The 17,743-nt window shown below is 48.9% G+C and overlaps 1 protein-coding gene across 6 annotated transcripts in view; it reads left to right on the top strand.

Moving 5' to 3' along the window:
- The first annotated feature begins 3,213 nt into the window (after nucleotides 1–3,213).
- The window catches only part of Slc7a9 (solute carrier family 7 member 9), a 30,374-nt gene continuing 15,844 nt past the window's right edge, over nucleotides 3,214–17,743 (top strand). Inside the window, exons 1-10 of one of the 6 annotated variants that reach the window (XM_036181009.1) lie at nucleotides 3,214–3,274; nucleotides 5,461–6,071; nucleotides 6,831–6,972; nucleotides 10,007–10,154; nucleotides 10,447–10,689; nucleotides 11,098–11,223; nucleotides 11,534–11,633; nucleotides 12,485–12,529; nucleotides 13,033–13,156; nucleotides 13,959–14,062. In XM_036181009.1, coding sequence (XP_036036902.1) covers nucleotides 6,883–6,972; nucleotides 10,007–10,154; nucleotides 10,447–10,689; nucleotides 11,098–11,223; nucleotides 11,534–11,633; nucleotides 12,485–12,529; nucleotides 13,033–13,156; nucleotides 13,959–14,062 — 980 coding nt within the window. In that variant the 5' untranslated portion in view covers nucleotides 3,214–3,274; nucleotides 5,461–6,071; nucleotides 6,831–6,882. Of the gene's footprint in view, nucleotides 3,275–4,969; nucleotides 6,072–6,476; nucleotides 6,504–6,830; nucleotides 6,973–10,006; nucleotides 10,155–10,446; nucleotides 10,690–11,097; nucleotides 11,224–11,533; nucleotides 11,634–12,484; nucleotides 12,530–13,032; nucleotides 13,157–13,958; nucleotides 14,063–17,743 lie in introns of those variants that run through there. The other 5 variants (XM_036181016.1, XM_036181000.1, XM_036180993.1 and 2 more) reach the window with 5 other exon arrangements.

Raw genomic sequence — 17,743 nt, 5'->3', positions numbered from 1 at the left:
CATGGTACAGATTTTTTTGTAGTAGTTGATAATTTTACCATACATGATTTTACATTTACCCAGTAATTATAATTCATGATGTGTTGTTTTACCTCCAATACTGCTGCTTTCAACACAGTAGCTGTTCTTTACGTATGTGTGACTGGTTCACATAAGTACATTGTGGTGGCTGGAAAGAAAATGGCCGTAAAGGGAGAGGAACTATCAGGAGGTGTGGCCTTTTGGAGTGGGTGTGGCCTTTTGGAGGAAGTGTGTCACTGTGGAGGTGGGCTTTGAGGTCTCCTTTGCTCAAGCTTCATTCAGTGTGACACTCAGTTCACTTCCTGTTGCCTTTGGATGAAGATGTGGAACTCTCAGCTCCTTCTTCAGCACCTGTCTGCCTGCATGCTGCCATGTTGATAATGGACTAAACCTCTGAAACTGTAAGTGAGCCACCCCAACTGAATGTTTTCCTTTATGTGGAGGCCCACAAAGGTTTCCTAGTGAGATCTGAACTTGCTTTACCTAGCAGGGCTGCATTAGAGGATTGCTTGACCATGTGTGTGTATGGTTACTAGGTAATTGGGGTTTGCACTTGGCGGTGCTAGGGGGAGGTCTTTGCTCCACCCCTTGGCATTCCTATAAAAGCCCTTTAGAAGAGACAGAAGGGGCCAGTGGATAAGGATCCAGGCCCTCCCGAGGCTGTCCTGTGTTTCTATCTGCCTCTCTTCCCTCTATCCTTCTACCTCTATATTTATACCTCAAGCTCTTATCCCTCTCTCTCCAAGAGTTCCCTGTCATAAAAATGTGGGAGCTGGTCTCCCACACATTTGTAAGAGTTGCTGTGGTCACAATGTCTCTTACAACAATAGAAACCCTAAGACATACATTATGTTGCCAACCCTGTCACATATACCTGTCTTTGGGGTGTATGTGATGGGTTTGGTGTGATGATGTCATCATGTTGGGTACTTGTATGTGGCATCTCTGCATGTGGCATACCTGCCTGGAGACAGGAGTGGTGTCTCAGTTCCTAAGACCATCGGAAATATATGTTTTTTGATGGTCTTAGGTAACCCCTGTGAAAGGGTCTTAGATCTCCAGGTCGAGAACTGCTGCCCTAGGTGATTAGCTGCATTAAGGAACTGACCTCTAGGAAGTACAGTGTCAGCCAGTTAGTCAAGGTCTTGAAAAAAAACTGGGAATGTTTATATTTTTTAAAAATCAAATCCATATGCTTTCCAGTGAGATAATACCCATATCTGGTTAACTACACTATAGGGTGGAAGTAGATTGAAAACTGGCATCAAAAAATAATCTCAGGCCAGGCAATGGTGGTGCATACTTTTAATCCCAGCACTCAGGAGGATGAGGTAGGCAAATCTCCATGAGTTTGAGGCCAGCCTCATCTATAGAGGAAGTTCCAAGATAGCCAGGGCTACACAGAGAAACCCTGTCTCAGATAACCTAAATTAATTAATTAAAAAAAAAAGAATCCCAGTACTTGGGAGGGACAGGCCAGCTTGAGCTACAGGAAACCCTCTCTAGCACACACAGACACATATACACACAGGACACACACACATACATATACAGACACACAGACACACACAGACATACACACATCTCTCTCTCTCTCTCTCTCTCTCTCTCTCACACACACACACACACACACACACACACACACACACACGATCACTTGCAGAAGAAGGTGTTTACCACGTGTGGTGCATACACCTATAATGAGCACTGGCAGTCAAGTCTAAGGCACAGGGATTTGCATTCCATGCTAGCCTGGGCTCATGTGCCTGTTTTGAGAGAAAGAAATAAGGTGAGATAAGAAAGAGGCTTGCCTTTGACCAAAACGACCTTGACAAAGGACCTTTATATCCAGATGCTGCAATCCCAGCACTCTGTGAGGCCCTGGGCATCCCTCCAGTTCAGTGTGGTGCCTGACATCCTCACAGGTCCTCGAGGGGACCCCTCTCCACATTCTGGAGCTAGAGGTTGACCCATGGGGCCTTGCACATGCTAGAAGAGTGCTCCACTACTGAACTACATTCCTGCCTTTATATTACTCTGCATTTTGAGACAGGGTCTCACTAAACAGGCCTGAAACTCATAATCCTCCTGCCTCTGCCTTCTGAGTAGCTGGGATTACAAGCCTATGCCACCAGGCCAGGTTAAGCAGCTTCACATTTCAGATCCATAATCAAATTTGTGCATAGAGACTGAGTGAGTCGGAGGGGATTTCAGGCTCCACGCCAGCTGTGATCTTTGCTTTTGAGCAGGCAAAGGCAAGAAGATTGCATAAGCTCAGAGTCTGGGGTCCAGCCTGGGCAATGTGTCAAGATTCCTCATTTTTAAAATGAAAAGAAACCCCCAGCCCATTGGCAGCAGTGTTGACCCAGGGGCCATTCTGTTGTACTTTGCAGACACAAATAGGTCATGCCAGGAAGTGTGATGCTCAGGATAAGGAGTGACCCCCAAGGCCGTGGACAGGCTCCCTGCTGGCCTCTGACATTGGTCTCAGGGACCCAGTGCCTACAGACCAGCACTCTGCACAGAGCACTGGGTAGGCAAACAGGTCTGGTGCCCCCAAGAGAGATGGTTGTTAATATTCTGACCCACCCCTTGAAATCCCACCCCTTGATGTCGCCCTGTATCCTGAGGTCAAAGCCTTGTTCTAAGGAAAAGCTCCTCCCCTCCCTCTCTCTCCTGTTTTTCCTCCCACAAGATGTGCACCCTTGACCTCTCTCTCTTTTCTCTTTTTCTTTCTGTCTCTCCTATCTTTTCTCTTCATCTCTCTATTATAATAAACTCTCCATATGGATGCAGCATCCGGGTTGTGAATTACTGGCCACCACCGCTATGCCTGCATGGTGTGCACCTGCCCAACCTGCATGGTGTACACCTGCCCAGCCTGCATGGTGTGCACCTGCCCAGCCTGCATGGTGTGCACCTGCCCAGTCTGCTGCTGCACCTGCCCAGTCCGCTGCTGCACCTGCCCAGTCCGCTGCTGCACCTGCCCAGCCTGCATGGTGTGCACCTGCCCAGCCTGCATGGTGTGCACCTGCCCAGTCCGCTGCTGTACCTGCCCAGTCCACTGCTGCACCTGCCCAGTCCGCTGCTGCACCTGCCCTGCCCGCTGCTGCACCTGCCCAGTCCGCTGCTGCACCTGCCCAGTCTGCTGCTGCACCTGCTCAACCTGCTGCACCTGCTCAACCTGCTGCACCTGCTCAACCTACTGCACCTGCCCAGCTGCATCTGCGCAGCCCACTGCTACATCTGTCTGGTATATTTCCCTGCACACGTGGGATACCCTTGGGGGTTCCCCCCACCACATACTAATTCATAACAGTGGGGACAGAGTCCTTTTTAAAAATACCCTTAGTAATAGATTTTCTGCCTGCCCTGTTATGCCCAGATTTCAGGGACCCCCAAAAGACCACCATGGAGACCAAGTCCATATGTAAAAGCAAAGAGCCTTCATTCAAACTTGAGCTCGGACTCTCTGTCTGTCCCATGTAGCAGTGAGAGCAGGAGCCCCGATCATGGGCAGGGTAGGGTTTTTATCATAGCAGAGGTTGGGGTGAGGGGATTTCCAGGGTTCAGGACCCTGATTGGCTGACATTTGTCAAGCGATGTCTTGGTATAAAGGAAATAGGTATGTGCTAGGCTCAGGGACATCTGGCAATCTTATATAAAATCTTATCTAGGTTCTTCCCCTTAGATGCTGGCTCATTCTTGGGTAGATCCCTGGGAGGGGTCAGCTTATGGCTTTTCTTGGATCCAGATGTTGCCTGCCAGTAAGCCTGTCATGGCAGCTGTCTCTGGGCCCCTAAGCCTGTCATGGCAGCTGTGTAGTCAAGCTCTTCGGGGCCCCTCCTCCCACACCCCTATAATAAGTTTCTCCACTGATATAGTAAGCCAGGTCAAGATGAATTGAAAAAGTGTAACAACAGGTTTATGGGAGATCAACTCCCAGGGAGTTCTCTGGTCCCAGAGATTGAGAACAGAGAAATTGCAGAAACTCCAGAACTAAAGCAGGGAGATTTTATAGGTTGTAGGTGAAGGGTGATGACATGTCTGCCACAAGTTGGGTTTGTGCCCAAGCATGGTCAAAAGCTGAGCGCTTAGGTGGGGAGTAGGCGGCTGCTAACTTCATGGGAGGATGCTGCTGTAGCCGCTAAGAACGCAAAACTGGGCTTTTTGGTGCCTTCCCTCTATTCAGAGATTCTCTGAGTGGGTGGGATTTGGAGAGAGAGAGACAGTGAGACAGAAATGGGGATACTGAGTAGGCATGAGCTGGAGGCTCCAACCAAACATATTTTTTTAAGGGGAGAGAAAGTTAGGCTAAGTCAACGCTGCTTTGCCTTCAATTGTGAGGGGGCTGGTGGATCCTGGGACTCTACCCGCTCCCCAGCCTCATCCACAGCACCAGACCAGCAAGAGACCCTGTCCAAACAAACAAAACAAAACAACCCCAACAACAACAAAGTGGGGTCCCAGGGATCGAAATCAGGTTGTCAGGCTTGGTGGCAAGTGCCCTTCCCTGCTGAGCCAAAAGTGGTCCTTAGACCTCCCCACAAGTGCGTAGCACACACCCTCACAGCCTCCCCCAAGGTTGAGGTTGACCTCTGGCCTCACACTCACTGGCATGCAGGTTCAAGTTTATACACAAAAGAAATGGGAAAGTAGGCAGGCTTGGAGGTAAAAGTCTGAGATTCGATGCACTGGGGGAGCGTCTCTGAAGACAGTGGCAAGTTGAGTGTCTAGCAAGCAGACAGATTTCAGCTGATGTCCAGAAAAGGGCACAGAAAAGTTCAACTGTTACACTTTGAACTCCAAGGGCATGTTCTCAGGGAGGGTGCAGATAATTGCATCAGGGGAGGGGTTTGGGGATTTAAAACAGGAAAAAAAACAAAACCACACACACACACACACACACACACACACACACACACACAAAACAAAACAAAACAAACAACAACAACAAAAAAAAACAGACCCTGAACTTCCCAGTCAATTCCCTGGCTCTGGGACAATTATCATTCCTTGCTCTCCAGAAGGGCTTAAGAAAGGACTGAAAATTCCCCCCTTCTCCCTACAGACTCCTGCCAGGCCCTTTGGTCCCATCCCACCCTTGGGGGTGCTATTACATTTAAATAAGGCACTTTGTGGCTGGAGATAGAGGACCCCTTGCTGGTTCCTGTCCTTGGCTCTAATGCCAGTGAGATAAGGGGGTGGTTAAGGCCTGTGGTCTGAGACCAACAACCAAGACTCCAACTAAGCCCAGCCAGGGAACCTCTGGCTCCTCCCACTTAGATCTGAGGTACAGGACCTGGACCCTAGAGCCTCCTGTTGCTGGCTCTGGGTTTCAGTTTACCTACTGGGGGAAGTAAAGATGGAACACGCCATATTTGTGTTCCTTTTTCCGTCTCTATGGTCCCATGACCAAGTCTTGAGTTCCTTGAACAGCACATGATGGGAATCTGAGGGCCCTTGGCTACCGTCCTGTTGAAAATGGAGGACCCTGTGTGAGCCCCGCCCTGCTTTGATGGGAAAGCCTCACCCACCTTCCTGCCAAGACTGCCTGAAGGAAATTCCTGGCTGAGGAAGAAAAACAACTGGGAAGCGAAGTTACGACTCAGCACTAAGGTGAGGAGTGCCTGATCTCTCCAGACCCAGCCCAATGAGATAGTTAGAGGATGGTTCCAAAGTTTGTCTATAGTGATTACCCAGGGAGAGGAGCGGTCTCCATTCCTGCAGAGAGTATCTTTACAGGAAGTAGTTGATCTGGAGGAATCCATTTTTTACAAAAAGGATCTGGGTACAGATAAACAAAACTAGAACATTCCTGGGAGAAGCCGAGCTTGTTTGGCCCTCTTCTTTGTGTGCGGTGGTATCTATCTACGCTTTGCTGCTTAGAAGGAGGGAAAGAGGGGCGGAGGTGGGTGTTTAATAATTACCTTTGGTGACCTCTGTACCTTCTGGCTTTCTCCATGCCTGGGCACGAGACATGGTCCTTCCTGGGGTTCAGCCCTGCAGTTGCAGGCTGGGCGGTGGTCAGCTGAGCAAGCATCGTCAAGGTAAGGCCCTGGTGATGAGAAGGCCCACTTCTGTCCTGCCTTGGGTAGAGAAGGGATTTAGAGAGATTTAGAGAGGGTACCACCATCACCTAGCTGTACCTTGAGCCTGTTCACTGCAGCAAACTGTCCCTGCCTTAGTACATTTCAGTTTATTTCAATTTTTGTTTTATTTTAGTTAGCTTTCTTTTTCTTCCTTCCTTCCTTCCTTCCTTCCTTCCTTCCTTCCTTCCTTTCTTTTTTTCCTTCCTTCCTTCCTCTCTTTTTTTCCTCCCTCCCTCCCTCCCTCCCTCCCTCCCTCCCTCCCTCCCTCCCTCCCTTCCTTCCTTCCTTCCTTCCCTTTTCTGACAGTCTTTCTGTGTATTCTAGGTTGGCTTGACTTGCTGGGTAGCCCAGGCTGGCCTTGAATTTACCTCCCCAGAGTTGGGAGTACAGGTGTGTGCTATTACATATGGCATGCGTAAAAACCTCTTTTTAGTTTTGAAAAAGTGACACAGGGGTCATAGAAGTAGAGTTGTTTTAAATGTATTGGGGGCAGGGAGGCGGACACAAAATAACATTGGAAGAGACATGGGAAGCTCTGTGGTCCCCACAGCATTCCTTCTGACTTTCTGTCCTGGAGTGGAGCAGAGTGCCCTGGAGGGGACCGAGGGCTGTGCTCTGCTCAGCGGGATCAGCTCCTTGCTTTTGGAGCTGGTTGCAGCCACCTAGATGCCCAAGAGAGACTGAGGAAGTCCCCTTTGCATATCTCTGGCCCTGCAGACTCAGCTTGGGCGCACACTCTCCTTCCAGCTCCTGGAACTATCGGTGGGGAATGATGGAGGAGACAAGCTTGAGGAGACGGAGAGAGGATGAGAAATCCATCCAGAGCAATGAACCCAAAACCACAAGTCTCCAGAAAGAGGTGGGAAGTAGTGGGGTTGGGGTTGACCAACCAGTGCTGGGCATTATTGGCCCCACTGGCCCTTGAAGGACATGCTTGCTTGCTTGTTTGTTTACCGAGCCAAGGCCCTCTGCTATGCAGCTCTGACTGGCCTGGAACTACACATCCTTCTGCCCCAGCCTCCTATGTACTGGGATGAGAGGCTGTGATTTTTTCTTTTTTGTCTGTGTGTCAGATCATCCTGGGTGTGTAAACTACAGGCCGTTGTGAGCCACCGTGTGGTTCTGGGGATAGAACTTGGGTCCTTTGTAAGAACAGTACTCACTCTTATGTAGAGCCGGCCCTCCAGCACCCTGGCTGGCTTTTGTAATGTACATTAAGAAATGAACAGTTATCTGGACTTGTCTCTTGCACACTAACTGCTGTTGTTTGTTTTTGGCTCTTTTTGGGGGGGCCCGCCACCCAACTTCCAAATAAATCACACATGGAGGCTTATTCTTAATTATGAATGTCCAGCCTTAGCTTGGCTTAGATTCTAGCCAGCTTTCCTTAACTTTAGATTAACTCATCTACCTTTTGCTTGTGGACTTTTCCGGTTCTCTTACTTCTGTAAATCTTACTCTGTGGCTTGCTGTGTAGTTGGGTGGCTGGCCCCTGGTGTCCTCCTTACTCTCTTGTTCCTAGCTCCTTCTCCCAGATTTCTCCCTCTATATGACCTCTCTACCTGCCAGCCCTGCCTATCCTTTCTCCTGACTTGCTATTGGCCATTCAGCTCTTTATTAGCCCATCAGATTTTTTACACAGGCACAGTGACACAGCTTCACAGAGTTAAACAAATGCAACATAAACAAAAGTAACACACCTTAGAATAATATTCTACACATTCACCAGTGAATTTAGTAAACTTTTTGAAGTTCATGTCTACATCCATTTGAAGTCCATGCATGTGTTTCTGTGTTAGCAATCATGTCTGAGCTCTGGGAGCCTGTAAACCCATGGTCTTTTCTGAAAGGGTCAGCGAGGCCTCTGCTGGCTGGTTCCCCCAGGACTTTCCACAACAGCTGACCTCTTCTGTTCCCGCTGTGCTGCTGAGAATGGCTGAGCCTCCAGCTCTTGTGCTGCTGTGGCATCCAAGAGCCCAAGCGGGCATCGAGGAGCTAACAGAGTGAGCAGCTGAATGCCCTGAGGTGCTGTACAGCGGGACTGAGGTGGGAGCAGAGGTAGATTGCAGCTAGTCTCTCCACTCCGTGCCTGTCCCAGGAACTGGCAGAGCAGGAGCCAGACAAGAAGGGCCAGGAGGCCCGTTAGGCTCGTGGATGAGGAACCAGGGCCCCAGAGCAGCTCAAGATAGGCTCTGAGCTCCAGATGACTCCAAGGGCAACACGGGAGGACTGAGATCTGGGTGGGGCCACTGGGACCCAGTTCCTGGCAGGTGGAGGAGTTTTGTGGCCTGCTGGGGGAATTATTTCTCCCAACTGTGAGTCAGCATGGAGTCTTTGTCCCCAGCAGCCAGGCTTTGAGCAGGGACAATGTCCTTTCAGTCTCCCTTCTGATTCCAGCTGTTTCTTCTTGGGTCCTTGGGACCCTGGAGCTGCCCCACATAGCAAGCAAACCCGGGTGTCCACAGGTGGGCAGCTGGTGGCTAAATGGTTACTGGTGTTACCAGTCCCTCTGCAGGAGGAAGGCTCTGGAGGCCTCCAGATGGCATGAGACAAGTCCCAGGAGTATTCGGGGAAGGAGAGGGAGTGCAGGACACCTCACCCAGCCTGAAGCTGGAGGGAAGCTGATCTTGCTCCCCACCTTCTCCGCTGTGTCTGTAGAGCCTTAGGCGGTGGTGTGGAGTAGAGACCCCTGCCAGCCTTTTTCCTTCTTTCTTTCTCTTTTTATTTTACTTATGTTTTGACTCACTAATTGGTATTACATTTAGACAAAATGAAATGTGCAGCTTTTCTTTCTTTCTTTGTTAGGAAAGCTTCAAACTCACTACATAGCCAAGGATGACCTTGAATTCCTGAACCTCCGCCTGGCTGCCTTCTTCAACTGTATTTTTCTTAGGAAGCTGGGGCGAAGCTCTGTCACTGTCTCCAGTGAGGTCCCTGCTGTTTATCTGGTGCTTCTGGCCAGGACTCTGTGTCTTTGAGTCTTGTCTGGATGATGGAAAACTCCTCTCTCTCTCTCCCTCTCTCCCTTCCTTCCTCCTCTCTCCCTCCCTCCCCCCTCCCCCCCCCCCCCCCCCCCCCCGTCTCTGTCTCTCTCTCGTAGGTGGAGTTTTTGTCAGAACCATTGGCTCCCAAATAACCACACAGAGACTTAATATTAATTATACATGCATATGTTTGATGTTTGTTATTAACTAGCTCTTACACTTGAATTAACCCATAGTTCTTATTATGCTCTGCCGTGCCATATGCTTTTTTTTAACATGGCAAGTCCATCTTGCTTCTCACTGCATCTCCTCAAGACTCCTGAGACTTGCCCCTTCTTCCCATGCTTTCTTTTTGTCTACAAGCCCCACCTAACCTTTATGTGTCTAGCTATTGGCCAGTCAGCTCTTTAATTAACCAATGAGAATAACCTATTTACAGTGTGTAAAGATTGTTCCACAGCACTCCCTTTTTTAAATAGAGTTTCACTGTGTAGCCTAGGCTGGCTTCAAAGCCATGCCTCAGCTCCCCTGGGGATTCCTGCTGTCCGTCATCATGCCCATTGAAGAACTCTCTTCTGCTCTGATCAACTAGAGACATTTTCTACAGGCTGTTTCTAAATCCGTGCTTATTTGGAAGGCAGGAACCAAGCTAAGCTTTGCCCAGCCTCTCAGCCTCAATTTTCCCCTGCGTAAAATGGGTATGATGGGGTATAGCCAAAACATGGGGCTCTTCTGAGGTCTCCATGTAAGGAGAGTGGCCTAGTGTTCCCATGGCAGCTGCACAGGATGGACACACCTGGGACATGAGCCAGTTTGGGTTGTTCTGGCCACACTGGGCTTTGGGAAGCAGTCACCTCTGGCCCTGTGAACTCCTGGCTGGTAGAATTAGCTTCATCCTTGCACACACAGGTGGGTCTTCTCAGCGGCATCTGTATCATCGTGGGCACCATCATCGGCTCTGGGATCTTCATCTCTCCCAAGTCTGTGCTGGCCAACACAGAATCTGTGGGGCCCTGCCTCATCATATGGGCAGCCTGTGGAATCCTGGCTACACTGGGTAATAGAGGCAACTCCTTCCTGGCCCCTCCCTTCCAGTGTGGAGACAAGCCATGCAAGCACAGGGTCTTGTTCTGGAACTTTCAGCTTTCCTAAGTGTTGGGATTATAGGCTTGCCTCACCATCCCCAGATGGGTTCCTTCCAATGGGTGTGTGGTAAATAAGGGTGAATGTGGCTGCAGTTAAAGGTCCAGCAGCCAGAACTGGGTGATTCAGAATGTGAGCACCATACGAGGAAAGCTCTGTGAAGCAGGGTGAGGCCTCACAAGGGTGGGTTCCATCCTGTGTTCCAGGTGCCTTGTGCTTTGCAGAGCTTGGCACGATGATCACCAAGTCAGGGGGTGAGTACCCCTACCTGATGGAGGCCTTTGGCCCCATCCCTGCCTACCTTTTCTCCTGGACCAGCCTGATCGTCATGAAGCCCTCATCCTTCGCTATCATCTGCCTTAGCTTTTCGGAGTATGTGTGTGCAGCCTTTTACTCGGGCTGCAAGCCTCCTGACATAGTTGTAAAACTCCTGGCTGCTGCTGCCATCTGTGAGTACCAAGCCTCAGGCCCCGGAAGAAGGCAGGGAAGGTGCATGGTTTGAGCTCTGGCACTCTAGTCTTGGTTCCCCCTTCCCCAGAGAGAGGCACAGCAGGCCTCCAAGGTCTGCTGAAGCAGGCCAGGGGTGGCTATCCCAGCAGGTGTTGAGCAAACCCCAGGCCTCTGGGGGCTGCAGGGAGGTGCTTTCCTTGTCCAGGGCCTGGCTGCTTCTTCAAGGTTGAGACTGGGCGGGATTTCAAGGGTCAACATTGTGGGCACTTTAAAGGTGCTGAGGCTAGCTCATTTAGTTCTATCCCTTCATTGAGGATGTGGGGGTGGGTGGAAGAATAGAAAAGAGATTTCCAGGACTTTGGGGAAAATCATGAATACAGAATGTTACCCCACTTGGGCCTTCCCAGTGCTTATCACTACAGTGAACGCGCTGAGCGTGCGGCTTGGGAGTTATGTCCAGAATGTCTTCACGGCAGCCAAGCTGGTGATTGTGGCCATCATCATCATCAGCGGACTGGTCTTCCTAGCCCAAGGTGAGCTGCAGCAGGATGGAACAGCAGGCCTCACCCCGCATGGGACTTGTCTTCGGGAGCAGTCATGCCCATGAGCATGTGTGTTTTATGTGTTTGTGCTTGTTTGCTGGTTTTTATTTATTGGTTTGTTTGTTTTTGATACAGGTGCTCTCTGTATAGCCCAGGCTTGTCTCTAACTTGAGATGCTCCTGCCTCAGTATCCTGAATATCCACGTGTAGCTTCAGTCCCTTTAATAAGCTGGCAGAGAAGGGGTTAAAGCTGAAGTCTGGCCAGCTGACATTCACTCTTCACTGTCTGGCTTCATTTCAGGAAAGACGAAGAACTTCCAGAATTCTTTTGAGGGTGCGCAGACCTCTGTGGGCGCCATCAGCCTGGCGTTTTACAATGGACTCTGGGCCTATGATGGGTGGTAAGCTCTTCTGAGAAACCCGTCTACCTGTGGCTTCTTTAGGATGCTCTCATTTCAGGTGCTATAGAAAGCAAAGCTGTCTCCTTTCTGGGGCGCAGTGGTACCCTTAACTTCACCTTCACAGTTCTTTTACATGAAGTGCCCAGATCCTCACCTTCCATGTCCCTCTGACTCTGTGGATGAGATCATGGAGTTCAGACTCTTGCCCTTTTCCTAGCCTGGAACTGTGAGGGGTAGTTGGTGAAGCCGTTTGGGATCTTTACCAGGAGAACCCCATCTGAGCCGAATAGGGGCACTACACTATGATGGAAGCCCCGCAAACATTAGAGGGCTGTGTGTGTCTAGGCAGAAGAATGCCACAGTGACGCTGCCTCCCCCCACCCCGCACCACTGGTAAAGGTTTCACACTTCTTTCAACCTCTTTCCACTTTTCAGAGTATCCTGAATCTTTTTGAAAATCCCCATGATTTCCACAGAGAGCAAAGACTTAGCTCTCGGCAGTTGCGAGGCCTGCCACCGCCAGGACCTGCGGGGTAGAGGGTGCCCTGCATTGGTGTGGGAAGCTCTTCATGGACACTTTTATTACTCCTTCCATTATTTTACTGCGTTTCATTTTTAATGTCGGGGATAGAACCCAGGGCTGTGCACATGTTAGGAAAGTATTCTGTCGCTGGCCATCCCCCAGCCTCTCACTGGGGGATTCTCTGTAGGCACTCTGATGCTGAGCTATGCCTTTAGCTATTACAGTAGAGATCTTAAAATGAGTAGACGTGTATCATTGCTTCACAAGCTTGGCCAAGAAAGTCACGTAGCAAGTCACAGTGTCACCCTGCTTACTTTTCTTTGTCCAGGAATCAGCTCAACTATATCACCGAAGAGCTGAGAAACCCCTACAGGTAAGAGAAGTGCGGGGCAGGGCATGGTGCTGCCCCAGTGTGTCTCCTCTGCAGGGCACCAGGGGGCGCTGCTGCCCCCTCCCCTGTTCTGTTACCTTCTGCTCCTCCCCCACTCAGTGGCTTCCCACCTCCATCCCTGTGGTCATGGAACCCAGGGCCTTGAGCATGCTGGGCAAGTGCTCTACCCTGGCAATGCACCTGACCCTGAGGGAACCACAGTACCCATGCTCAGTACCCCACTGGTCTGTCTTTGCTGCACAGCGGCATGGCTGACAGAAGGAAGAACACTGACTTCCTTTATCTCTGCCTTATGTTGCTTTAAGCCATTCAGTTCTCCAGCCTGGAGAAAATGTCTCTTGTCTTAGCTGGGGCGTCTAGGACTCCGGTGTTGGCAGAGCTGTCAGCGGGGCTGACAGAGGAAGGAAGCGGACTAGATGGTCCCTCTTAGCACGCCACAGGATGCTCTGTTGTGACTCTGGTCCCCGTGTCTTTGTCCCCTTCAGAAACCTGCCCATGGCCATTGTCATTGGGATTCCTCTCGTGACTGTGTGCTACATCCTTGTGAATATTTCCTACTTCACAGTAATGACTCCAACAGAGCTCCTGCAGTCCCAGGCTGTGGCTGTGGTGAGTAGCTGGGGCACTTTGGAAGGAGGGAGGCTCAGAGCAAGAAGACTGAGTACACATCTCGGCGGGGGCCAAAGGTAGTGGGGAAGACTGTCAACATCCAAGGGCTGTGGCCTCCCTCCCAGGTGTGTATAGCAATGGTGGAAGAACCCTGGGCAGAGTCCACAGAGCAAGGCTAGTACATGTGAGTGAAAGGAGGCGACTTCAGTAATGGGCTGTGGGACTGAAGCTGAGTGAGGGTGCCAGAGCACCTAGAAAAGTCCATGCCCCCCGAGACTGGTAGTTAAAGTAAGGTCATGCCCAGTGAGGGCACCAAGGAAGTAAGAAGTAAAGTAAAACAAGTTAGGGCCAGGAAGTGAGGTAATCAAGGTGAGCTAGGACCAGGAAGTAAGTGAGGTAATTAAGGTGAGCCAGGGCCAGAGTCAGGCAGTTGAGCTAGGAACATGAAATAAGATAAATGAGGTATGTTCAGGTGAGGCAAAATGAGGTGGAGCTTGACAATGAGACAAGGGGGGCTGGAGAGATGGCTCCACGCGTAAGAGCACTGGCTGCTCTTCCAGAGGTCCTGAGTTCAATTCCCAGCAACCACATGGTGGCTCAGAACCATCTGTAATGAGATCTGGCCAGGAAGTGAGGTGACTGAGAATGATGGGCAAGACTCCTGTCACCAGCAAGAGACTGGGCTCTCGGAGGTGTCTCACTTTTGTCCAGTAGAGGCTCCCAAAGGCTGTGCACAGTGAAGTGACATGGGGATGTGTGTGCCCAGCAAAGGCCCTCAGGACCACACTCTGCTTTTCCCCAGACCTTCGGAGACCGAGTTCTCTATCCAGCATCTTGGGTAGTCCCGCTTTTTGTGGCCTTTTCAACCATCGGTGCTGCTAATGGGACCTGCTTTACAGCGGGCAGGTAGGGTGCCCCCATCTTGTCACTGTCTCAGGGTGGGCAGGGAACAACAAAGTCAATGAGGGACCCCCTGCATCCTTAGGGCTCTGTCAGGTTAAACCTCACATGGGGGCTGAGCCCAGAGCATGCTGGGTATATGTGTACAAACTCGGAAGACTAGACAAAGAATGTAGCTTAAACCTTAAAGTGAGGTAGACAAGGGTGGACGGATGAACCAAATAAATAAATAGATAGATAGATAGATAGATAGATAGATAGATAGATAGATACACACCACAAAATAATTCTGCTAAAGCTATAAGGAAGTAGCTGACAGTGATTAAGGGTTCCCCTGTCCACACACCTTTGCCAGCATTTGTTGACCTTTGTTTTCTAGATGGTAATAATCTTGACTAGAGTGAATGGAATCTCAAAATAGTTTTCAGAGGCTAATGAACCCGAACAATTTTCATATTAAAACTTGAAATTGTTTTTTATCACAATTATTTGTGTAGGTGCATCTGTGGGTGTGCAAGTGCTATAGTACACATGCAGAGGGTGCTGTCTGGGGCCAGCCCCTGAGGTTGACAGGTCCCAGAGAGGAAGTAAGACGGTTAGGGAAGGAGGAGCCAGGCATGGTGGTCGGGAGAATGTTGTAACCTGCCTAATTAGCAGACAGAGTGTTTATTTATGCAGAATCCAGTAAGCAGAGGATAGACTCATGCTGTTCCAAAACATAGATCATATCGATTTTGTTTTTGGACATCAGTTTCACTTCTTCTTGCTCATCTTTTAGTCATCATTGGTAAACCATGACAGAACAGGGTTATCTTTTACAATAAGTTTCCCTAAAGTTTAGTCATCATTGATAAAGTTGTTCTTTACAATCAATTTTAGTTATTCACCCCATAACCCAAATTTTAAGAATCTAGAGGCATATGACAACCTATTCTTGGGCCAGTAGTTTTTGTGGCTTCAAGGACACTAGACCAAAACAAAATCTCCAAGCCAGCCTGGGCAGAGTATTATTAACTCTTTATTTTATTTATTTATTTTTATTTGGTTTTTCCAAGACAGGGTTTCTCTGTGTAACAGCCCTGGCTATCCTGGAACTCTGTTTGTAGACCATGCTGGCCTTGAACTCACAGAGATCCACTTGCCTCTGCCTCCCAAGTGCTGGGATTAAAGGCATATGCCACCACACCCCACCAGTAGTAACTTTGTTTTGTTTTGTTTTGGTTTTTTTGAGACAGGGTTTCTCTGTGAAACAGTCCTCGCTATCCTGGAACTCATTCTGTAGACCCAAGTGCTGGGATTAAAGGCATGTGCCACCACCACTCAGCCAGTATTAACTCTTTTTTTTTCTTTTCTTATGTATTAATTAATTTATTATTATTATTATTATTATTATTATTATTATTATTATTATTATGTGTTTTAATTTTATACATCAGCCATGGGTTCCCCTGTCCTCCCCCCTCCCGCCCCACCCCCACCTTCCCCCTAGCTTCTCCCCTCCATTCCCATGTTCCCCAGGACCAAGACTCCCCTGGGGACTCATTTAAACCTGGTGGATTCAGTACAGGCAGGTCCAGTCCCCTCCTTCCAGGCTGAGCATGTGTCCCTGTGTAAGCCCAAGGTTCCAAACAGCCAGCTCATGCACCAAGGACAGGTCCCAGTCCCACAGCCTGGGAGCCTCCCAAACAGATCAAGCTATTCAATTGTCTCACTTATCCAGAGGGCCTGATCCAGCTGGGGGCTCCACAGCCTTTGGTTCATAATTCATGTGCTTCCATTCGATTAGCTATTTGTCCCTGTGCTTTTTCCAATCTTGGTCTCAACAATTCACGCTCTTGCAGTCCCTCCTCCTTCTCGACAGTTGGACACCTGGAGCTCCACCTGGGGCCTGGCTGAGGATCTCTGCATCCACTTCCATCAGTTATTGGATGAGAGTTCCAAGATGACTGCTAGGGTGTTTAGTCATCTGATCACCAGACTAGGTCAGATCAGGCTTTCTCTCGACCATTGCCAGCAGTCTACAGAGGATGTATCATTGTGGATTTCTGGGGACCTCTCGAGCACTCTGCCTATTCCTGTTCTCGTGTGGTCTTCATTTATCATGGTCTGTTCTTCCTTGTTCTCCCTTTCTGTTCTTGATCCAGCTGGGATCTCCCGCTCCCCTAAGCTTTCTTTCCCTCAAATCTTGCCCTTCATTACTCCCACTGTTGTCTAGGTTGTTCATGTAGATCTCATCCATTTCTCTGTCATTGGGTGATTCCTGGGTCTTTCCAAGGGTCCCGTTTTCTAGGTAGCCTCCCTGGAGTTGTGTAGCAGTCTAGTCATCTTTGTTTTACATCTAGTATCCTCCTATGAGTGAGTACATACCATGTTTGTCCTTCTGAGTCTGTGTTACCTCACTCAGGATGATTTTTTCTAGATCCATCCATTTGCCTGCAAACCTCATGATGTCATTGTTTTTCTCTGCTGAGTAGTACTCCATTGTGTATATGTACCATGTTTTCTCTATCCATTCTTCAGTTGATGGGCATCTAGGTTGTTTCCAGGTTCTGGCTATTACAAATAATGCTGATATGAACATAGCTGAGCAAATGCCCTTGTGGTATGATTGAGATTCCTTGGGTATATGCCCAAGAGTGCTACAGCTGGGTCTTGGGGGAGATGGATTCCCAATTTTCTAAGGAAGTGCCATATTGATTTCCAAAGTGGCTGTACAAGCTTGCATTCCCACCAGCAGTGGAGGAGAGTTCCCCTTGCTCCACAGCCTCTCCAGCATAAGCTGTCTTCTGTGCTTTTGATCTTAGCCACTCTGACATGTGTAAGGTGGTATCTCAGAGTCATTTTGATTTGCATTTCCCAAATAATTAGGGATGTTGAGCAATTCCTTAAATGTCTTTCAGCCATTTGAACTTCCTCTGTGGAGAATTCTCTGTTTACTTCTATCACCCATTTCTTAATCAGACTGTTGGGCATTTTGATGTCTAATTTCTTGAGTTCTTTATATATTCTGGATATCAGCCCTCTGTCAGATGTGGGGTTGGTGAAGCCCTTTTCCCATTCTGTAGGCTGTCACTTTGTCTTGTTGACCGTGTCCTTTGCTCTACAAAAGCTTCTCAGTTTCAACAGGTCCCATTGATTGATTGTTTCTCTGAGTGTCTGTGCTCCTGGTGTTATATTTAGAAAGTGATCTCCGGTGCCAATGCATTTAAGAGTACTTCCTACTTTCTCTTCTATCAGGTTCAGAGTAACTGGATTTATGTTGAGGTCTTTGATCCACTTGGACTTAAGTTTTGTGCATGGTGACAGATCTGGATCTATTTGCAGCCTTCTACACATTGACATCCAGTTATGCCAGCACCATTTGTTGAAGATGCTTTCTTTTTTCCATTGTACATTTTTGGCTTCTTTGTCAAAAATTATATGTTCATAGGTGTGCAGGTTAATGTCAGGGTCTTCAATTCGATTCCATTGGTCCACATGTTGGTTTTTATGCCAGTACCAAGCTGTTTTTATTACGGTAGCTCTATAGTAGAGCTTGAGGTCGGGGATTGTGATGCCTCCAGAGGTTGTTTTATTGTACAGGATTCTTTTGGCTATCCTGGCTTTTTTGTTTTTCCATATGAAGTTGAGTATTATTCTTTCCAGATCTGTGAAGAATTGTGTTGGTAATTTGATGGGAATTGCGTT

The sequence above is a fragment of the Onychomys torridus genome, chromosome 1 (genome assembly GCF_903995425.1).
Source record: "Onychomys torridus chromosome 1, mOncTor1.1, whole genome shotgun sequence".
In the NCBI taxonomy this organism is placed as follows: Eukaryota; Metazoa; Chordata; class Mammalia; order Rodentia; family Cricetidae; genus Onychomys; species Onychomys torridus.
This window is presented reverse-complemented; position numbering and strand designations above follow the sequence as displayed.